Source organism: Kluyveromyces marxianus, chromosome 1, assembly GCF_001417885.1.
Source record: "Kluyveromyces marxianus DMKU3-1042 DNA, complete genome, chromosome 1".
Taxonomy (NCBI): Eukaryota; Fungi; Ascomycota; class Saccharomycetes; order Saccharomycetales; family Saccharomycetaceae; genus Kluyveromyces; species Kluyveromyces marxianus.
Window position 1 is genome coordinate 1,362,718 of NC_036025.1, and position 23,006 is coordinate 1,385,723.

At 39.9% G+C, this 23,006-nt stretch overlaps 7 protein-coding genes and 1 non-coding gene across 8 annotated transcripts; 5 read left to right on the forward strand and 3 right to left on the reverse strand.

The window, feature by feature from the left end:
* Positions 1-425: 425 nt before the first annotated feature.
* FUR4 (uracil permease) lies at positions 426-2,300 on the forward strand (the record flags this gene model as incomplete). The annotated part of the gene is made up of 1 exon (XM_022822334.1): positions 426-2,300. One exon carries the CDS (start codon positions 426-428, stop codon positions 2,298-2,300), a length of 1,875 nt encoding a protein of 624 aa, XP_022674166.1.
* Positions 2,301-5,031: 2,731 nt separating this feature from the next.
* CDR4 (TIGR00956 domain-containing protein) lies at positions 5,032-9,735 on the forward strand (the record flags this gene model as incomplete). Its single annotated transcript, XM_022822335.1, has 1 exon — positions 5,032-9,735. The coding sequence occupies one exon, from the start codon at positions 5,032-5,034 to the stop codon at positions 9,733-9,735; it is 4,704 nt and encodes a 1,567-aa protein (XP_022674167.1).
* Positions 9,736-10,161: 426 nt separating this feature from the next.
* On the reverse strand, positions 10,162-13,674 carry CHS3 (chitin synthase CHS3; the record flags this gene model as incomplete). The annotated part of the gene is made up of 1 exon (XM_022822336.1): positions 10,162-13,674. The coding sequence occupies one exon, from the start codon at positions 13,672-13,674 to the stop codon at positions 10,162-10,164; it is 3,513 nt and encodes a 1,170-aa protein (XP_022674168.1).
* A 1,028-nt stretch (positions 13,675-14,702) lies between these two features.
* On the forward strand, positions 14,703-16,070 carry KLMA_10657 (M20 family metallo-hydrolase; the record flags this gene model as incomplete). Its single annotated transcript, XM_022822338.1, has 1 exon — positions 14,703-16,070. One exon carries the CDS (start codon positions 14,703-14,705, stop codon positions 16,068-16,070), a length of 1,368 nt encoding a protein of 455 aa, XP_022674169.1.
* Positions 16,071-16,236: 166 nt separating this feature from the next.
* On the reverse strand, positions 16,237-18,984 carry CHS2 (chitin synthase CHS2; the record flags this gene model as incomplete). Its single annotated transcript, XM_022822339.1, has 1 exon — positions 16,237-18,984. The coding sequence occupies one exon, from the start codon at positions 18,982-18,984 to the stop codon at positions 16,237-16,239; it is 2,748 nt and encodes a 915-aa protein (XP_022674170.1).
* A 581-nt stretch (positions 18,985-19,565) lies between these two features.
* KLMA_R126 lies at positions 19,566-19,670 on the forward strand. Its single transcript has 2 exons — positions 19,566-19,603; positions 19,636-19,670. It is a non-coding gene; the product is annotated as a tRNA-Gly (tRNA).
* A 281-nt stretch (positions 19,671-19,951) lies between these two features.
* Positions 19,952-21,133, forward strand: OLA1 (Obg-like ATPase; the record flags this gene model as incomplete). The annotated part of the gene is made up of 1 exon (XM_022822340.1): positions 19,952-21,133. The coding sequence occupies one exon, from the start codon at positions 19,952-19,954 to the stop codon at positions 21,131-21,133; it is 1,182 nt and encodes a 393-aa protein (XP_022674171.1).
* A 221-nt stretch (positions 21,134-21,354) lies between these two features.
* Positions 21,355-22,296, reverse strand: SCO1 (cytochrome c oxidase biogenesis protein; the record flags this gene model as incomplete). The annotated part of the gene is made up of 1 exon (XM_022822341.1): positions 21,355-22,296. One exon carries the CDS (start codon positions 22,294-22,296, stop codon positions 21,355-21,357), a length of 942 nt encoding a protein of 313 aa, XP_022674172.1.
* Positions 22,297-23,006: the final 710 nt, after the last annotated feature.

Genomic DNA, 23,006 nt, shown 5'->3' on the forward strand with positions numbered 1-23,006 from the left:
GAAGCCTCTGTCTGATATCAATCAGCAGTTGTTGCGATAAACGGGATAAGTATGCACGATAAGCTAGGAAAGGCGACGCCGATCGCAATTGGGCGCAACTTTAGGGATGGCGGTAGATTTGAAAAGGGCAAGAAAGCCTGAGATAAGCTTACGAGAGTAGTTTGGTCTGCTAGCTATGTATCCCCATAATTTTTTTTTTTTTTTTAGGGATGAGATAAGGTAGTCAAGTCATAAGCGTTCTGGAATAGAACGGCTAGCTGTAGTCACCATTCGAACATACGCACACAGAAATGCATATATAAGTGGTGATGTTGTTAGTGGTGAGGGGTGATGGAACTAACATGGACAACGGATAATTGGAACGGTTAAAGAGTGGTTAAGCATATGATATAGCAAGCAAGTAACAATCTTTGTCAAGAAGAACAATGTCGGTTCAACTTGCGGAATATTTCAGTAACTCCTCTGCAGCTGTTGCAAGAGGCTCGTTTGATAGGATTGAGAAGAATAGAAGGGCGTCTTCCTCATCTTCTGCAGAACTGCAAAAGGATAAAATTGTGCAAATTGATGAGTCGGTAACTCAAAACGAAGATAGCAGTGATGATAGCGAAGATTTTGGCGAGTACAGCTCAATCTGGAGCAAGATATACTATGAGTATATCTTGGTGAACAAGTCACTCAGTAAACTTACGATACGTGAGTCATTCTTGTATAACGATGATTTGAAACCTGTTGAAGAAAAGAGAAGACGCTGGGCGTGGTTCAATTACTTGTGGTTTTGGCTAGCAGACTGTTTCAACATCAATACTTTCCAGGTTGCAGCAACAGGTTTACAGTTAGGTCTTAACTGGTGGCAGACGTGGATTACTGTGTGGATTGGTTACAGTATCGTTGGTATTTTGGTCAGTGTTTCTTCGAGATGTGGTGCCATGTACCATATTTCATTCCCTGTGGTTGCTAGGTCATCCTTTGGTATTTACTTTTCGCTTTGGAGTGTCTTGAATCGTGTTGTTATGGCTGTTGTGTGGTATTCAGTACAAGCGTGGATCGCATATACCCCAGTGTCGCTAATGTTACAAAGTATTTTTGGAACTGACTTGCCCTCGCGTATCCCTGATGGGATTTCATCCCCCAATGCGACGACGTACCAATTCATGTGCTTCTTTTTGTTTTGGTTAGTGTCGTTCCCAGCGTTGCTTGTGCCACCTCATGCGATCCGTCATTTGTTTACAGTCAAAGCGTGTCTGGTTCCATTTGCCGCTTTTGGGTTTTTAATTTGGACCTTGAAGAAGTCCCACGGCAACATTGCGTTAGGTGATCTTACCGATATTAAGGTGAGCGGTTCTGCTAAAAACTGGGCTTACATGAGAGCCATCATGGCATCATTGGGTAACTTCGCAACGCTAACCGTCAATGCTCCGGATTTCTCTCGTTTTGCCAAGACAAAGCACTCTTCCTTCACAGTTCAAGCTTTGGCAATTCCATTTTTGTTCTCCATCACCTCTTTGATCGGTATTTTGGTTACTGCTGCTGGTTACAGCATGTACCGCGTGAACTACTGGAGTCCCGTTGATATCATGGAGCAATTCTTGCACGATTCGTATTCAAGCGGTACGCGTGCTGGTGTGTTCTTGATCTCGTTTGTGTTTGCGCTTTCTCAATTGGGTACCAACATCTCAGCCAACTCGCTTTCAGCGGGTACCGATATGACTGCCATGTTGCCCAAGTTCATCAACATCAGACGCGGTTCTGTTATTTGTGCGTGTTTGGCACTATGCATCTGCCCATGGAACCTTATGTCATCTTCGAGCAAGTTCACCACGGTTTTAAGTGCATACGCCATTTTCTTGTCGTCCATTGCCGGTATCGCTGCTGCAGACTACTACGTAGTGAGACGCGGGTACATCAAGCTCACGCATTTGTACTCGATCAAACCAGGGTCCTTCTACATGTACGGTAACCGTTTTGGGTTTAACTGGCGCGCACTTCTCGCGTACCTGGGCTCGATGGCCTTCAATTTCACAGGATTCATCGGCGAAGTCGCCGACGACGTCAAAGTGTCCAAAGCTGCGATGCGCATATATTACCTAAACTACATTGTTGGGTACGTTTCCGCATTCGTGCTATATACATTCCTGTGTTGGCAATTTCCTGTCCCGGGCACACCTGTGCGTAATATCTTAAGGGACAAAGGATGGTTCGAGAAATGGGCTGAAGTGGAACATTTCCCAGAGGAATGGCGGGAGATGATGCAAAAGCCGGATCTATATGAGGACCATAATGAGGATGGGCTCAAATATTAGGGGAGACCAGGAGGACCATATTGGAAACCCAAATTTTTTCAATCTCAAACCCCCAATCAAATATATGCCGCGGTCGGCCAGTCGGTGGTGATGGTGCTGGTGTGGTGGCTCAGCCTTCTTTCACCCTCCGCTCGACTTATGATCCAATTCGATAACATACGTACGTAATTTTTCTTTTTTAATTCGTTCTTCTTCTTTTTTAGCTGTCGAGCACTCTTATATGTGTCATAACGTAACAAATACTAGGGTCAATGCAGGAGAAAAGGCGTTCACGCATCTAAACCCGAGGCACACAGATTTGATCTGATACGTCTCAGTTTCTGCTTTCGGCCCGGCTTCGATTTCGGTTTTGCTTTTTTCTTGCTATCTAAAAGCGAGAGGTATAGAGGGCATATCATCAAATCCAAATCATTAAAGGATACCAGTTTTCTAGGGCCGAGAGCACACGTCTAATCTAAGAAAGGAAAGAAAAAAAACACATGCACACACGCATACACACGTCTTCAAGGTTTCTCCACGGCAAAGCGTCCGGTTGTCTCGATGCCTCAATGCCTCATAACAAGAATCCCCGAGAGAAAGATATAGAACCCTAGCCTAAGCCCTGGCCCTGGCCCTGGCCCTGGCGTATCTACACTACACTATATTATTACATATACGAATTAAAGTCTTGCAGAGTCTTCGTCTCATCTTCGGCGATTAGCTGATTGAGCCCTGGCAATCCAACCAACCCATCGCCTCCAGAGGAGATCACAGGAAAGGAAACAACGACAGAAAAAAAAAAAAAAAAAAAAAAAAACATTAAGGAAGGAATCTCTGTCCGAAAGGAACTGAAACGAAACCATCGTCTATATCGAACATCCTTTGTTATACGCTCAGCGCTAGCTCCACCCTCCTTTGTCAGCCCCACCTTTCCGCGGAACGGTCCCGTACGGAACTAGAGCCCCTCCCGGGGAAGCAGGTGGCTTTTTTTTCTTCCTCTTCGATTTGTTTTGGTTTTTTCCCTGCACGGAGAAGGAAGGAAGAAAGGAAGGAAGGAATGAAAAAAAAAAAAAAAAAGAATTCTTTGTCATGCTGATCATTGTTCGGTGATTATATTATCTCCGGACAAGTAGCCGTTCCAGAGATCCCACTTCGAAGCACAACGAAACAAAAAAAAAATGGCAGACACACGCACGCACACACACGTAACCACAAAAGGCTGCGCCACGCTCTAGTGTGGCCTTAACGCGCTGAGAACCGCTCTCTGTCTGGCTCTAGCTCAAGCGTTTCCTTTCCGTGGGATTAAGCCTGTCTCCGGTGTGAACTGGCTGATTCAAAAAGCCCAGGCAGGATAACTGCTGTGGGGGAGGTGCGCCTCTTTCTAGGCGAGGGCCCTGGAAGTCAACGACTGTAGCTAGCTGGTTAGCTCGCCAGAGAGACTGGGCAGGGCAAAACAGAAAATTTAATAAGTTAAAAATAAAAATAAAAATAAAAATAAAAAAAAAAACAAAGTGTGCATGTGCGTGTACGCATTAGAAAACCACAGAAGAAAAAAAAAAAAAAAAAAAAAGAAGCACGGAATGCGTCTCCGACCCCTTCACAGTCTAGCCACTCCGGACGTCTTTGCTTAATACCGGCGATCCCTTAAATTTTTCTGCGTACGTTTTTGCGTCCGAGCGCACGAATGTCTTTCTCCCGAAAGAGGAACAAGGTAACAAGGCGCACGGCCCAGAACATCCCGCACGCGAGTAAGCGCCAAGAAAAGATATTTATCATTACAAACAACAACGCCAGTGACAGCAGCAGCATACACGCACAACAACGCCGTACCTAGAACTCAAATACCGCGCACACTTTTACTGGAGGCGAAAAAAGAGAGAGGGGGGCCGCTAGAGGCCGGTATGCAGCATTTTGAAACGGACCTGGCTGGGTGCCGTTTTAGCTGTGGATTTGACTTTCCGTTTTTCATTTCATGGGATTATGGTACTTACGACCGAAGATTGGACATGGCACGGTTCGCCAAGTTGAAAAAATAGGCAAAAGAAAAACAAGTAGAATACGGACGATATGAGCAATCAGCGTAAAGGGCGAGGAAAAAAAAATTATAGAATTGTTTATGGTGAGTGAGAGAGTGTTGTAGTAGTGGTAGGTTTGGTGGGAGCAAGAGTTTTTGTTTTGGTATATAAGGAGTGAACGAGGGATGGTTTATTTTGGATGCGATGGTTTGGGGATCAACATATCTTTATAATAGTAGTATTAGTTTAGTTTGGCTTGAGAGCAAGTAGAGAGGATTAATTCTGTCCACTTACATCAACACAAGAAAGACTAAAGTGTGTATAGAGTTACACAGCAACTAGGAGAGAAGATACTAAACTTTCCAAAGTTTTTGATTTCAAGAAAGCAAGCGTCTACTTTTTTTTGTATTTATCCACTTGAGTTTTTGATATTTTGATTGCATTTGGCTTAGTGTCAATACTATAGTTTTGTGATTTCGTTGTTGTTGTTGTTGTTGTCGTTATTGTTTGTTGATCTATTTGAACATCGCAGAGAGCAGCTTTAATAATAATAGGTTTAGAGAGCTAGCCAAAGCTACTGCTACTACTGTCGTTGTTATTAAGAAAGAAAGAAAGAAAGAAAGAAATAAGAGAACCAAGGGTTTTTGTCTCTCTATTTTGCGTGTGTTAGTGTGATTTTTTTTTTCTTTCTCCCCCGTAGAAATTAATTATAATCAGAACATTTTGTTCCCCTAAGAATGACTGCAGAAGAAAGTTCATCGCAGTCGTCCGTCGATATTAGAGACGGCGAGAAGTCGGGTGGTCGCATCCCTTCTACCCCAGATGTCAGCAACTACAGCCCTGGCATCGATGGTGAGTCCGAACACAGACCCTACTTCGGGTTGGAAAACGATATCCAAGAGCAACAGCACATTCAGAAGCTTGCTCGTACGTTGACCAACTTGTCTATGGCCAGTAGAAACAGCTCTGGTGCGCATATTCCAGCAGGCTCGCACAAGGCTGAGGACCACGACAGTATTGCGGAAGCTGCCAAGTCCATCACCAACGATACCTTACAAAGGAGTTTGTCAAGGGCCTCCCACACCCTAGAAGGTGGTCCAGTGGATGTCCCATTTGACGAAAATGCCAGAGAGTTGGATCCTCGTTTGGACCCTGATTCCCCCGAATTCGACTCCAAATTTTGGGTCCAAACTATGCATCACTTGTTCAACTCCGATCCCGAGTACTACAAACCTATGCGTTTGGGTGTCTGTCTGAAAGACTTGAGGGTTTCCGGTGTTTCGAACGATGCTGATTACCAAATCACCGTTGCTAACGTCCCATTGAAAGTGTATGAGAAGGTCAAGTCCTGGGTCACCAAGCGTGATGAATCGCGTTACTTTGACATTTTGAAACCCATGGACGCATTGTTCGAACCAGGTAGAGTGTGTGTCGTGCTTGGGAGACCAGGTGCTGGTTGTTCCACTTTGTTGAAGACCGTCTCCGCTCGTACTTACGGTTTGACTGTGAGACCCGAATCGGTGATTTCCTATGATGGTATCGATCAAAAGACCATCGTAAACCACTACAGAGGTGATGTTATTTACTCCCCGGAAATTGACTTCCACTTCGCTAACCTAACTGTGGGTTACACTCTAGAGTTCGCTGCAAGATGCCGTTGTCCTTCTTCAAGACCTGCTGGCATCTCAAGAGAGCAATATTACAAGCATTATGCAGCAGTTACCATGGCAACCTACGGTTTGTCACACACCTATAACACTAAGGTGGGTGATGACTACGTGAGAGGTGTGTCTGGTGGTGAACGTAAGCGTGTCTCTATCGCTGAAGTGTCCCTAGCTGGTGCTAAGGTCCAATGTTGGGATAACGCTACCCGTGGTTTGGATTCCGCTACCGCTCTAGAGTTTGTCAGAGCTTTGAAGACAAATGCCTCCGTCACCGGTACCACTCCATTGATCGCCATTTACCAATGTTCTCAAGATGCATACGACCTATTCGATGATGTCTTGGTCTTATATGAAGGTTATGAAATCTTCTTTGGTACAGCTGATTCCGCCAAGGACTACTTTGTGGATATGGGTTGGGAATGTCCTCCAAGACAAACGACTGCCGATTTCTTGACATCCATCACTTCGCCAAGTGAAAGAAAGCCTAGACCAGGTTTCGAAAAGACTGTGCCAAGAACCGCTGAGGAGTTCTATGACCGCTGGAGATCTTCGCCAGAACATGCAGAGTTGAGAAACAGAATCGATGCTTACTTGAACAAGCACAGCAACGGTCAAGCTGCTCAAACCATGCACGATCACCACACAGCTCGTCAATCCAAGCATTCTAAGCCTACATCGCCTTTCTTGATCTCATTCGGTATGCAAGTTAAGGCTGTCATGGACAGAAACTGGCAGAAGATTAAAGGTGATCCTTCCGTGTACTGTTTCAACATTATTTCTAACTGTATCATGGCCTTGATTATCTCTTCTATGTTCTACAACCAGAAAGCCAATACCGGCTCTTTCTACTATAGAACATCTGCTATGTTCACTGGTTTATTGTTCAATTCCTTCTCCTCATTGTTAGAAATTCTTGCGTTGTTTGAAGCTAGAAACATTGTTGAAAAACATAAGACCTATGCTTTCTACCGTCCTTCCGCTGATGCTTTGGCCTCCATTATGACTGAAATGCCATCTAAGTTTTTGATTGCAGTTGGTTTCAACTTGATCTACTACTTTATGATCAATTTCAGACGTTCTGTGGGTCATTTCTTCTTCTACTTCTTGATCGCTCTTACTTCCATGTTTGCTATGTCACATTTGTTCAGAACTGTTGGTTCTGCTTGTGTTTCCTTGCAACAGGCTATGATTCCAGCTTCCATTTTGTTGTTGATTCTATCCATTTATGTTGGGTTTATCATTCCAAAGGGTAATATTCTAGGATGGTCAAAATGGTTGTACTACTTGAATCCTATCGCTAGATCCATGGAAGCTATGGTTGCTAATGAGTTTGCTGGAAGAGAGTTTGAATGTTCACAATTTGTGCCCTCGGGTGGTGATTATGACAAACTGCCTCTTCAAAACAAAATATGTTCTGTCGTTGGTTCTGAGCCAGGTAAATCAATGGTCAGTGGTACGAAGTACATGAGATTATCCTTCGACTACAGGAACGGTCACAGATGGAGAAACTGGGGTATCGTTGTCTGCTATGCTGCCTTCTTCCTTGGTACTTATTTGCTATTAATCGAATACAACAAGGGTGAAATGCAAAAGGGTGAAATGACAATCTTCCCAAGATCCACTTTGAAGAAGTTGAAAAAGAAGCAAGGTTTGAAGAATGACATTGAATCCAATGATTCTCTCCTCAAAGATGAGACTGTTGCTGACTCCCATGATGAGAAGAGCCACTCCTCTTCTGGTGATGGTGCAGTGGAAGGTATTGGTTCCGATCAAGTCGTTTTCTGGAGAAACATTTGTTACGACGTCCAAATTAAGAGTGAAACTAGAAGAATTTTGAGCAACATTGATGGTTGGGTCAAGCCAGGTACATTAACTGCTTTGATGGGTTCTTCTGGTGCAGGTAAAACTACTCTATTGGATACGTTAGCTAATCGTGTTACTACCGGTGTTATTACAGGTGATGTGTTTGTGAATGGTAGACCAACGGATGAGTCTTTCCAAAGATCTACTGGTTATTGTCAACAACAAGATTTACACGGCCGTACACAAACCGTCAGGGAAGCTCTTACCTTCAGTGCTTATTTGCGTCAACCATACAAAGTTCCAAAGAAGGAAAAAGATGAATATGTTGAAAAGATCATTGACCTTTTGGAAATGAGAAGCTACGCTGATGCTCTTGTTGGTGTTACTGGTGAAGGTTTGAATGTCGAACAAAGAAAGAGATTAACCATTGGTGTTGAACTTGTTGCCAAGCCAAAGTTGTTATTGTTTTTGGATGAACCTACCTCTGGTTTAGATTCTCAAACTGCTTGGTCTGTGTGTCAATTGATGCGTAAATTGGCTAGTCATGGTCAAGCTATTTTGTGTACCATCCATCAACCTTCGGCTATTTTGATGCAAGAGTTTGACCGTTTGTTGTTATTGCAGAAGGGTGGTAGAACTGTCTACTTTGGTGAATTGGGTAAGGGATGCTCAAAGATGATTGAGTACTTCGAGTCTAAGGGTTCTGAAAAGTTCCCACCAGACTGTAATCCTGCTGAATTCATGTTGCATGTTATTGGTGCTGCTCCTGGTTCTCACGTCACGACTGATTATCATCAAGTTTGGCTGGAATCTCAAGAATATCAAGACGTCCAAAAAGAATTAGGAGAATTGATGAAACGTGCTAACCAACCAATTGAGGACAATGATGAAGATCTCCACAAAGAATTTGCAACACCTTTCTGGTACCAATTGATGATCATGACCAAGAGAGTCTTGGAACAACATTGGAGATCACCTGGTTATATTGTTGCAAAGCTTTGGACTGTCGCTTTTTCTGCTATTTTCATTGGTTTCTCTTTCTTTAAGGCTAACAATACTCTCCAAGGTCTACAAAACCAGATGTTCTCATTATTCATGTTGATGATGATTTTCAACCCACTTGTTCAACAGATGTTACCACAATATACTGACCAAAGAGAATTATTCGAAGTTAAGGAAAGGCCTTCTAAAACATGTGATTGGAAGACCTTCGTTTTGGCTCAACTTCTTGCCGAGTTACCATGGTGTTTGGTAACTGGTTCTTTGGCTTTCTTCTGTTTCTACTATCCTGTAGGTCTTTACAGAAACTGTCCTGACCATTATCAATTACATGAACGTGGAGCTCTCTTCTGGTTGATTTGTGTTTCATTTACCCTTTTCACTACAACCTTCGGGCAAGTTTGTATTGCTGGTTTAGAAAGAAGAGAGAATGCAGCATTGGTTGCAAACACATGTTTCATGATGTGTATCTCCTTCTGTGGTGTTTTGGTCTCAAAAGAGCACTTACCTGGTTTCTGGAAATTCATGTACTACATCTCCCCCTTCACGTATTTGATCGCAGCCATGATGGCTACTGGTATCAGTAACACAGAGGTGATATGTGCAAAGAAGGAATACTTACACTTCCCACCTCCAAATGGTCAAACATGTGGCAAGTATATGAAGGCTTATATGGAGAAGGCTGGTGGTTATTTGTTGGATGAAAACTCTACCACAGAATGTACTTTCTGTACAATGTCTCAAACAAACGCTTATTTGAAGACTTTGGATATTCATTACAGTCAGAAATGGAGAAACTGGGTTATCTTTACATGTTACTCAATCTTCAATGTTTTCCTATTCGTTCTGTTATACTGGTTGTTCAGAGTTCCTAGAGACCATGTTTTCTTCAAGAAGTTAGCAGGAAAGAAGGAAGAATGGGTTGCTTCTAGAAAGAAGAAGAAGGATGCGAAGGATGCCGCTAATCAAGTATGATGGATGAAATTCCTTCATTTTTTTTTTGGCAACTCTTTCAAGATACCAACATACCGCTGTGTTACGGTATAAAATAAAATTGCCTACTTCCGCGCGCCCTTCTTTGTATAGTATATATATATAATTTTTTTGACAAACTCTATAATCAAATTAAACTTATTATCTAAACAAAATTTTAATCATTTTTAATTTAAAGTGTATTTTAGCTCCTTAAACATATATAGAAAAAAAGATCAACGGCCATTATGCTTAAAAGTTCAAATCGAAACTTTTTTGAATAAGTTTAAAATGACCATTTCGTTATATTCCTAATTTCTTAAAAAAATACGTGAATAAACAATGCTAAAACGCAGAATATATATATAGATATGTTATATATGCGGTATATGCTACAATGAAAACAATTTACGGAAGTTCCAACTAAAACTAATACGATGGTTGGCTACTATCGTCCTGATTTGAAATATCGTTATCCATTAGCTTGTCCATGAATTGAGAAGGACCTTCAACGGCACTATTTCTATCTGTTGCGTGCTGTTTTCTTTGGTTCAATCTCTCTGCTCTTTCTTGCCTTTCATATTCTCGCCATGTCCTCATTTTTATCTTTGAATGATCAAATTCACCTTCAGCCTCTTCAGCGGCTTTTGTTTCCCCGGCAATCACTCTAGTTTCACCCCACGAAAAATCGTCAAATTTCCAATAAGAGTAAGTAGGGAAGACAAAATTCCATATAGGTAAAGCAATTAAGTAAATTAACATCCATATCAAGTACGATAATCTACTAGCTGTGATTACTATCAAAATACCAGGCAAACCCAAGATCAATGCAAGCAAAACTAAAGTTAAAATAGGAGTTGGATGGGAGAAAATTGCGAAGAAAATAACGTAAATGGTGAAACAAATTGCCAACGGAAGAACCAAAGTTCCTACCAACTCCATTAAAATAATAAATTGCATGGAAAAGCAGAATGTACCACACAAGTCATTGACCATCGCTAATTCCATTAAGTTATGGACGGTAGAATTGATCCAACGACGTCTCTGAGATAATAAGACTTTGAATGTTGCTGGAACAATGGTTTTACAAGCAGCTTTGGGAACGAACACAGTTTTACGTTTGGGGAAGGTCTTTAACAACAACGAGGACAAAAATCTATCCTCACCTAACAATAATAAGTTTTTCTTGTGCAAAGTGTCTGTGATGTTATCGGAATATCTTTCAACAATATCCGGGTTTGCAAGGATAGGAACCCAAAAGCCGTCTTTACCTTTTGGTGTTTTTATTCTGTATATCGAGAAACAACCTGGCAAACAAGTTACTGATCCAAATACCGATTCAAAAGCTTTGGATTGATGATGTGAAATATAATACTCAAAGACCTGAATAGCACTGACCCACGACTCACGTTTATTGGCAATTTTAGTTTCACCACAAAGTCCCATGATCATTGGATCATGGACCATCTCAGAAATCATGTGGGTCAAAGAATCAGGAAAAACTTTAGTATCGGCATCAACCATTAAAACAGTTTCATAAAAGCTGGCCATTAAACCAGTAATCTGCCATATATTTTTCATTAACTGATATTCCAGGGCAGACATTCTCTCATCAAAAGTTACTTTTTGTAGGAAAGACATCAATATAATCTGGGAGTCTCTCTTACCTCTGTTACCTGGTTTTGCGGAGCCTTGTTCTTCTGGCGTACCACATTTAACGATTGTAATGATTGGTACCCGTTGTTGGTTCTCAACAGGAACTGTTTCATCATCATATTTATAGAAACCAGCGTAAATCTTAGCCATATTATGCCTTTTAGATCCGAGAGCAATAGCAACATAAGGATGGGCTTTCACTTCATCCTTAGGAACAGCGAAATCATCCATCATATCTAAAACAATGTCAGGTGTCGTTCTGTCGTTACCTGAACCTTTGATTATACCATCACATATCACGATGATCAATTTATGAGAGTTAGGGTAGTCTGTGGTAGCAATAGAATCCAAAGTGGTCCTTAAACCAACTTCATCTTCGGAGTAACATGTAACACAGCAAAGAGTATGAACTAAGGGGAAACCGTATGGCATATAATCTGGGGGTGGTTGCAACACAACATCGGGATGAATAACGGTTGGGTCCAATGAATCAATGGTTAAAGAAGAATTAAATGCATCAATACTGTCAGCAAAAGGATTTGTGGTGGAAATAGGCCTTGTAACATTTGTACTCTTCCTTTTCATTTCATTGAGATACGCAGTTTTCTGAACTGACTGTGTAGTCATGGTTATCATTCCTGTGTTTTCTAATGTTTGGAGCACTGGGTCAGTCAATGAGATCGATTTTGCAGAGGATGATGACTGTCCAAACTGGGATTTACGGCTGAATAAGCTGAGGTTAGAATTATTCTTCTTATGCATTTTGTTATTTGTTCTCCTTGGCCTTAAAGATGGGTCAACCAATTTTAAGGGACCTACGGAGTTGATATTTTCTGACCAGTCTTCGAGATCATTATTATGCTTCGCCAATTCTTTATTATCAACAGCGTAAGCACCTTGTTTTCTTGCAATGAAATAATGGAAATAGCAAGCAATGATGAACTTTGTGGCAACAACTGAGAGAATGAAAACCAAAGATAGGTACAAGACGACATTGGACGCAATACAACCAATTGTTTGGGAGTCGACGACGCCTACTTTAGCAATTTCAACCAAACAACGGGCCACTTTTCTTTCACTGGGAGTTGATAATGTCAAAGAAATATCGTAACCTTCCAAATTCGCTGACCTTAAAATATCGAAAGATTTTGGATATGTGAGATCGTCCGTCTGTAACCAATCCAAGATGTCAAGATCAATGACATCACCATTGTATACGACCAACTTTCTGGATGAATTTTTTAAGTCATCCCAAGAGTAATAAATATCTGCTGGTGCATTCAAAGAGTAGTATTGTTCCCTTGCCTTAGCACTCGTGTGACAACCCCAACCTTTATAATATTCCGATTTTGTGAAGTTTGGTTTAGTTGATCCGTCTTGCTCGACCAATTTACAGGGGAAATACCATGCCATATTGCCATCATCATCAAAAGGAATGCTTGAATTCTCTCTTGGTTTTATCAAGCCTTTACAATTCCCATTAACATTTTGGAAAAGAAAGGATCCATCTTTACCTCCAGCATTGACTGGAGGATATAATATATTGGAGCCACCAGGAATACCAGCTGCAGCAGGATGAGAAGATGATTCCAAAGAAAACGCTTGTCCGTGGATTATCAATTGGCCCGATGAAGCCTCGTTTCGATGAAGCCTCGTTTTGCCCGGTTTACAGACAGTTTTGGTAAAACCAAAAGTCAAATACGCAACAAAAGCACCTATGTAGAAAATTATCGAGATCAACCCCATCTTATCTCTCCACGCCTTTTGCACAGCCTTCGACTTCAATCCGAATAGTCTCAAAAGTGGAGGAGGAGCCCAAATGGTAATCAGGAAACAGTAGGATTCCCAGGGAGAAAATCCAGTTTTCCTTAACTTTTTGTCTATAAGCCGTTTTTCTGCCAGTTTCTGCTCATTTTCGCTGTCAAAAGGAGATGCTGTCTTCTTTTCACTTTCGCTATACACGTTAACATTTTTGTCGATCCCATCATCTAAATGATCTTCTTCTTCAACTATCCTCAGCGAATTTCGGAGTCTACCATCAGGTCCCAAATCCAGATCATGCATTTGAATGTCTGCCGCTGATTCTTCTGGAACAGCACCAGTAGTCGACGGATTGATCTGCACCCTAGCTTCCTTTGCTTTCAGAGCATAGTAATGGTATGGATGGTTCGGATCCTTGAAACTGTTCCTTTCTGGTCTCACCAACGAATTTTGTCTCGAAAGCGAACGCTGGGACCTAGATTTTATCAGTGACTCGTTGTCAAATGCATAATAATCATCTGTCATGTTCTGTTCGTGTAAATCTCAATCCAGCGGGTATCTTCCAATTTTTTTTGGCTGAGTTTCTTTGGTCTACCTTAATCCTCACTCTTCCGAAGACTCAACCAAACTCTTTTTTCCCCAGTATCTATCCAGCAATTCGCTCCTCCTTTGCTATATATTTAAAATCAATTAACTACTATTAATATATACATACATCTATTTATATATATCTTCTCGCACAAATCATCAATAAATGATGAACGCTTCTGTGTTAACTTTTGTAAATATCTTCTATTTCCAGGATTTATGAGCCGAAAAAAGGAATTTCGTAACAAAAATAATAACAGGGAACCAAAGAGAAGAATGTTATTACCCGGTTAAGAAGTTTCTGCCCGGTATTTATTTATGTTTTGGGAAAATTTTTTTGAGGTTCCATGCGTCAGGGCTGACGCGAATTATAGATCACGTGTAAGATCTTTTCCGCGTTGGTTCGAACCGCGGTAGACGCCTAACGGGACTTTTTTTTTTTTTTTTTTTTGTCTTCGGCTTCGGTTGTCTTTTGTCCTTGTCTCTCTCTCTCTTTCCACCATATCTTTCGCTAATCGCGATGTTTTAAAGATCGGACAACATATGCTGCATTATTATGGTAAGGACGGACTACGGAGTAGCAAATGCATCTACCAAGTAATACCATTATCATCGGAATGACCGCAAAAAGATACCATATGGTATTATTATCTTTTACTATAAAAAACATAGAAATTTCCTTTTCTGTAAAACGATAGACGTTAATAAGGAAACCCAGGCATATCTCGCATTAGATAAGAGAGCAGTCAGCAGTGGCTCGGAATAACATGTTGTAGGAGAATAAGGGTAATAAGATATATACTTTGTTGAATCATTTGAGATATGCTTATTTATCTAGAATGAAAATATATAAACGGGCATGGGAAGGATGCTAGCGACCGTGTCAATGGCATCGTCCTATAATTTAAACAGATGAATGGAATTACTAACAGCAGTACAACTAAACAAGCAAATTAGAAACGATAATGACAACCAACACATCAACTACATCTATTAAAGAAGAATCAAGCAGTGGGACTATAAACGCAGTGGGAAGTATCCCATTGAAGATAGTTCCTGGTCGTTTGAACGAGACGATCTTATCTACAGGCCTAGAATTTGGCGGTGTTGCCAGATGGGGTCCAGCAAACTACGAGTTTGGTATGAGAAGACTTGCTGGCACAGAATTGGATGGAAAAGTCAGAGATTGGTTTGTAGAACAGTGCAAAAATCTGGGTTGTACCATCAAAGTGGATCAGATTGGTAATATATTTGCTATATACCCAGGAAAGAAATCAGGTACGAAGCCAACAGCGACTGGTTCGCATTTGGATACTCAACCAGAAGCTGGGAAATATGATGGTATCCTTGGTGTTTTGGCTGGTCTAGAAGTGCTTCGGACTTTCAAGGAAAATGGATATGTTCCAAATTTTGACGTTTGTGTAGTTGTATGGTTCAACGAAGAAGGTGCGAGATTCCCAAGATCTTGTCTTGGGTCATCAGTTTGGTCCGATGATCTATCTTTGGACGAAGCTTACAAGATTTGTTCAATCAATGAAGATCATCCAGAAACAGTCAGAGAATCTCTCACGAACATTAACTATTTAGGTGATACACCTGCATCTCACAGTGAGAACTCAATTGACGCCCATTTTGAATTGCATATAGAACAGGGCCCAATATTAGAAGATGAAAATAAAAGGATTGGCATCGTAACTGGTGTCCAAGCCTATTACTGGGCTAAAGTCACCGTTTCTGGAGTTGGTGCGCATGCTGGTACCACTCCCTGGAGGTTAAGAAAGGATGCTTTGTTAATGGCTTCGAAGATGATTTGTGCTGCATCTGAGATTTGCGAGAAGAATGAAGCATTATTCACCACTGGTGTTATGGATATCAAACCATACTCTATTAATATCATTCCAGGCGAAGTCTCCTTCTCCCTTGATGTCAGGCACACCGAAGATGATAAATTGGAGGAAATAGTCGAACAAATATATGCAACCTTTGATAAATTGGTCAAAGATAACAAGGGTGGTGAGTTAACTTACAAAAAGGATATCTTACAGGTTTCACCTGCGGTGAAATTTAATGATATTTGTATTGATTGTGTTACTCGTTCAGCGAATGCTCAGTTCAAAACAGAAGAGGTTAGGACTATTTGCTCAGGTGCTGGTCATGATTCTTGCCAAACTTCTAGACATGTTCCAACCTCAATGATTTTCATTCCATCAAAGGATGGTCTATCTCATAACTACTACGAGTACTCATCTCCACAAGAGGTTGAAGATGGCTTCAAGGTATTATTACAAACAATTATCAACTACGATAACTACAGACTCACCAGAGGATATTAATTATTGTGTCAAGAAAGATACGATTAAAAATAAATAACTCTATTTTCAGGAATAACCGAAATATAAAGTAGGAAATTGTTCTTAATGTATGTATATGGGTATATTTAACCAAACATTATATGGTAAGCTTAAGTGTCATTAAAACTTTTGTTCCTTTTGAAATTTATCATTTCTGTGAGAATATCTTTCCGAAGCTTGGAAGGTTTAGCGAACCACCATCTTCAGCCTTGTGTTTCCAACTTACAACCATACGTAGGTACTGTAAGAAAAGGAATAACATCGAACCTGTCGCTCTGAAAGCAGCTAAAGCGGCAACAGACCATAGAATGAATTTTAGGTAAACGTTATTGATCGTTTCTTCAGGTTTGTAGATTTGCGTTATAATCATCATCAAAATCAAATTCGATAACATCCATACCATGACAATTCTAGTTCTTATATCACGGTAATAGTCATTTTGCTTCTGAGTCAAGTCAACCTTTGATTCTACAATCTCATCCTCCTTTAATCTCGATTTTAGTTCTTCATATTTGTTGTCGATATCCTGAGGCCATTGGTCAGTAACAATAGTGATACCATCAGGACCTTGAATCACTTCGGCACTAGGAATTGGCTTAGCAGCCTCAGTAGAGCCCTTTGTACCCCAGGAAACATCATGGGTATTGCAGAATGCAAAAATCTGGAGGGTACAAATGAAACTTGGTAACATTAAAAGGTATTGAGCAAAGGATGTAACCATGTGCCATGGATCGAGGTAAAGGACCGAAGTAAAGGCGTATAATCCATATGTTGATAAAAGTGATATAACAATATCAATAAATGCACTATGACTCTCGGATCCACTTTTTAGTGTTTTGAACGAAAACACTAACCCACAAACCAAAGCATAAGTAGAACAAATAGTCAGTAGAACCATAGAGGTTATGAAAAGATGGTTTGCACCTTGTGGTCTGTTACCCATCGAAATGATGAATAATGCACATAGGTTACAAATTAGAAGGTATTTGAAAAAGGTAAATAACACGTCACCATGACGAATAACTGTGTTCATTGAACCTGCCAAATAATAGAAAGTCAAGAAGAAATTAGCAATTGAAAACCATGAGAATAACATCTGGATTAACTGATAAAGAAATTCTATGTGGAAGAAGAATTTTCTTGTCCTGGAATGTCTTGTCTTCCATATTTGATAGAAATGCAACTGGGCGTATAAAGCTGAAAACATAGCACCATTCAACCAACGTCTTCTCTGAGAAATGAACTCTGGTGGTTCTTCTGGGACATCAGTTTCACCTGTTGCTTCTTTAACATACTTGAGAACCCAAGCTGCATCTCTTTTTGCAATTAGTTCCCAACAGAGAATTCTATCTTCTGCTAGATACATATTAGCTGTGAAAACATCATGATCTCTACCCTCCTGAGTTTCTCCCAAAAAGTAAGAATATAGTGGCCCTGTACCATCATCGTTATTTTTTAATGCTCTATAACGGTATGCAGAAAGTGCACCTGGAAGCACACTTATATAACCAAAAACACTCTCCAATGGCTTATCTAAAATGTTAGACATTTTATACTCAAAATTTTGAGCAGCCACAAGAGGATTCAATAACTTTTTATAGAATTTCCCTTTCATAGTTTGAATTTGACCGGCTGCACCTGCAACATTAGAATCCATGTCAAACACCTTCCATAAATGATAAACCGCTGTGTTATTTAACTTTGTTCCAACATCAACTAAAGTCACAACAGTGGGATCCAATATTGGACAAAATGCGTTGAACAACCAACGATGAGAATTAATTTTTTTCTGGTTCTCTTCTTTCAAACAGAAGACCATTTGACATGGCACTGTTCCTTCACTTTTATAGTCCAAATTTTCGTCAATTGAAACTTGGGTAGTAAGTTCAAAAATATGTGCCTTCACTGGCTCACCGTTAACGGTAGATTTGGCCATGTCCTCTTGGTAAAGACCAATAGCGGCTAAATAATCAAGAGAACCCTGGTTGATCTTGGATCTACCATCACTGATGATGAGAATTTGAACTCTCTTCCAGCCATTAGCTCCCCATACACTTGACCTGTGACGTTTACAGAGATGAGCAACATTCTGCTGAATAGAGTGCAATGTACGAGCCAGAGCATATTTATCTTCATTGTACATTGTCACACAAATAGCTATTTGGCACTCACGATCCATCTCTGCCATTCTTAAGTTGTAACCGTCCTCCACGAAATTATCGGGATCGCTTGTACAAGCAGTGTATCTCATTTCAAGAAATTCTGGGGAGTTTCTTCTAGGGAGAATTTCCCTGAGGCCAGCTGGAATTGGGTTATCAAGCTTCAAAATTTTCCTCTGCTTTGAAGCTGGAGGATGGCTCCTAACTTCAGAGAGACCACGTTTTTTGTATGTCCTTGTCTTCGGATGATTTAGTTCAAACTTAGTTTCCTCAAACGTGTCACCAGAATATACTGTGCTCTCACCACTAGTTTTCCTGCTCTCATAAGTATAATCGGTTTCAATAGAAGAACGTCTTGGAAATAATGGCCCTGTCTTGCTTGGGCTGTTGTACATGTCATATAAACTCTCACCATCATCATTTTCAACATCAATGACAGCATGGTTCATTCTTCTTGGGGATTCTTGTAAATTTGCTTCGTATCTGTTTCTTGGCATTGGTGAATTAGTAGCACTAGTAACAACAGGTTTGTTAAATTTCTGAGGAGAATATCTAGCAGCAGCCTTGGATGGAGAAGGTGGGTTACTTTCTACCCCAGGAAAGCCCTGAAAACGGCTGGCGTCATCATCATAAGAAGCAGCACTATAACTGTATTGACTATTTCTAGTGGCTGCCCGTTGAGGGGAAGGAATGAATGCCGGTTCCTCCTCTTCGACAACAAACGGGTTTCTTACCATTTTGGTTATCAATAAGAGTAAGAGGGAATACTGTCTTGTTTGATATCAAACCACTATCCCTCAATTAAATTCTCTAAGAGATTGACGCTATGATAAAGAGTTTTGAACTATACTTTGAATCAATAGCATATAATTAGAGTTAATATATTATTTTGAAATGTTTAAAAACATATATTCCCTTTAATAATGACGTTAACGATTGGTTGTTCACCTCTAAAAGTTATTCTGTATTCGGTTAATATACAGAGGACATCGATTCTTATTGTTTTTACAATTCCCTTTTGGGCGGGAAAGTAAACAAACTATACAGAATTTTTCTTCAGCCAAAGCTCATATTGAAAGAAGAATGTAATATTATGGCAAATTTGAGGCTTCGCTCGAGCTAAGTGGGACTGATGTGCATTGTATTATACCACCTCTTAGTTGTGCTTGTTGCAAAAAGGAGCTAAATTTAGTAAGAATAATAAAATAAAACCTTTATCTTCAGTTGAGTGCTTCTTTATTGTTTTTACTTACAGAAGTTTATACTTTATTCGCTACTGTTAAAAGCGATTGAAAAACAACACAAAACAAGAAGACACGACACTGTAGTCTAGTGGTTTAGGATACTTCCCTTCCATCAAACAGTGAAGTTTCACAGCTTCCAAGGCGAGGAAGTGACACGGGTTCGAATCCCGTCAGTGTCATCTTTTTTGCAATTATTTTTATTTCAAATTTTAAACAAACAACGTACGAAGCGATACGTCATCGAAATATTTTTGAAAAGTTTCCTCATCCCATCTTAATGAAAAAATATTAGCAAAGACTTAAAGCATCATGCTCTGTTAAAGGTTTCTTCAATTTCAATCATTTCTGTAGTATTTATTTGTTGAAAGCTTTTGTTTTTGTCTTTATCTATTACACTTTTCATCTTCTCTTGATACATAAGAACTCAAGTTTCACTAGGCTGTCACAGTTAGTATAAATCATGCCACCAAAGAAGCAAGTCGAAGAAAAGAAGGTCTTATTAGGTCGTCCAGGTAATAACTTGAAGGCTGGTATTGTTGGTTTGGCCAACGTCGGTAAGTCTACCTTCTTCCAAGCTATTACCAGATGTCCATTGGGTAACCCAGCTAACTACCCATTCGCAACTATTGACCCAGAAGAAGCTAGAGTTATTGTTCCTTCTCCTAGATTCGAGGAATTAAGTGAAATCTACAAACCAGCTTCCAAGGTTCCAGCTCATTTGACTGTCTACGATATTGCAGGTTTGACTAAAGGTGCTTCCGCCGGTGAAGGTTTGGGTAACGCCTTTTTGTCCCACATCAGAGCTGTCGACTCCATTTACCAAGTCGTTCGTTGTTTCGATGACGCTGAAATTATTCACATTGAAGGTGACGTTGATCCAGTCCGTGATTTGGATATCATCAACACTGAATTGAGATTGAAGGATATCGAATTCGCTGAAAAGCACTTGGAAAATATCGAAAAGATCACTAGAAGAGGTGGACAATCTTTGGAAGTCAAGCAAAAGAAGGAAGAAGCTCAATTGGTTGAAAGAATTATCGAACTATTGAAATCTGGCCAAAGAGTTGCTAACCAATCCTGGACTCCAAAGGAAGTTGAAGTTATTAACTCTATGTTCTTATTGACTGCTAAGCCATCTATCTACTTAATCAACTTGTCTGAAAGAGACTACATCAGAAAGAAGAATAAGCACTTGTTGAAGATCAAGGAATGGGTTGACAAGTACTCTCCTGGTGATTTAATTATTCCATTCTCCGTTTGTTTGGAAGAAAGACTATCCCATATGTCTGAAGAAGAAGCTCAAGAAGAACTAAAGAACTTGGGTGTCCAATCTGCCCTTCCAAAGATCATCACGACCATGAGAGAGAAGTTAGATTTGATCTCTTTCTTCACTTGTGGTCCAGATGAAGTTAGAGAATGGACTATCAGAAGAGGTACCAAAGCTCCTCAGGCTGCTGGTGTCATTCACAACGATTTAATGAACACTTTCATCTTGGCTCAAGTTATGAAATATGAAGACGTGGTTGAATACAAGGATGACAATGCTATCAAGGCTGCTGGTAAATTGCTACAGAAGGGTAAAGAATATGTTGTTGAAGATGGTGATATCATATACTTCAGAGCCGGTGCTGGTAAGAATTAATAGAATAAACCCTTCAAGATAACAATAGTAGTAATAGAATCTGCATGTATAATATATATACAACGTGAGGTCTCATATATCATTTCCATTACTTACTGGCTAAATAACACAATTTCTGTGAGAAATCAGATATTATTAGTATTTTTAATATGGTTATCATTAAATATTGGCTATATACAGGGGAGAAGGGGAGGAAGAGAAAGCGAATTTAAAGGGTGCTTTTAAAATAAGAAAGAGTACCACTTATCTTTCCTTTTTTCACGTTCTTCCTTAGGAACGTAAGCAGATACATGTTCTACAATCTTCTCAACACCGGTTTGTTCATCGTAGTTTCTACCCAAAGCTTCAATGAACTGTCCTTCTGGATCCATTAAGTAGAAGAAGATAGAGTGGTCAACCAAATAATCTTGACCAGGTTTAACATTAGGTGGAGTGGAGAAGTACACTCTGTACTTTTTACAAGCGCTCTTAATAGAATCATAATCACCAGTTAAACCAATAATATCTGGATGAAATTCACTTAAATATTCCTTTAATACCTCTGGTGGATCTCTGGCTGGGTCACATGTGATGAAGATTGGCTGTAAATGGATGTCCTTCTTCTTCAAATTATCTAACCACACTCCCAACTTGTCTAACTCATCAGGACAGATATCAGGGCAGTGACTAAAGCCAAAGTAGATGATAGAGAACTTACCTAATAGATCCTTTTCTGTAAAGGGTTTCCCATTAAAGTCGATCAAGCTAAATGGACCACCAACCAACGGTTTCCCATAACCTCTATTAGCCTCTGCTTCCTTTTCGGTCTCCAATCTTTCCTTTTCATTCTTGAAGTAGAAATATATTGAACCCCCAATAACTATGAATAACGCAGCGGCCTTCCAAGTACTAAATTCAATAGACGAATTCGAATCCATTTTTTGAGAATGAGTTTCAGTACCACCAATAGGTATCCTGCTTAAAGGCTTTTTTTTCTTTTGGGTAACAGGTTCAGCAGATGCCGCATCTTCGACCTTTTTAGACTCTTGGAACCATGTTCTAGTAGTTGAGAACTGCTTACTGCTGTAAGCGAGCTTGGTTGCTGCACATTTTGTGATGGTAGGCTTCAAAATATTCAGGGTTGAACCAACAGTGGTACGACTACGAATAATGTTGCGAAGCATATTTGGACAGGTTATCCACACAAAAGTTTAGAAAAATGAATACTAGCAATGAATATACCAAATTGCTGATCTTGAGACCATCGTTCTTCTTTTGTTAATGGTATACTCTTCTCAAGTACACAACTGAAGTTCTGATGAAACTTTGATTTTCTTCAGAATTTTTATGCTGTAACACGTTACTCCCAAGAAAAAAGACAAAGAGGACTGTTAAACAGCTTTGACCGATAACAATATAAAAACGTTAGATTATTAGATGATTACAACGTTAAGTTACTACATATATTCATTAAGTACAACACAAATTCTATGTCAAACAGAATTAGAATTACTTGACTGAAGTAACAGCAAGGAGACAATGGGTGAGACTACCTTTAAGATTGTAAATCAAAAAAACGTCGTTTAAGTTTCGCTTCCATTACCACTACTCCTGCCATATCAATACGGTCTTTATCCCTGGCATAATTTCATAAACATCATCAATGATGAATGGTAGGTTGATATTAGCTCCTTATACTATTTTTAGTGTTTTAATTATTACTATTCTTCATTGTTTTTTGTTTTAAATCCCAGCAATAGGATAGTTTTAGTTGAGTGTTTGATGTTATATTGATTAATAATTGAAAAGTTTGCAGTCAGACGTGTTGTTGGAAGTTCTATGGTACATTGGTGAGTTGAAAAAAGATACGGATAAGTGTAAAACAATAGGCAAT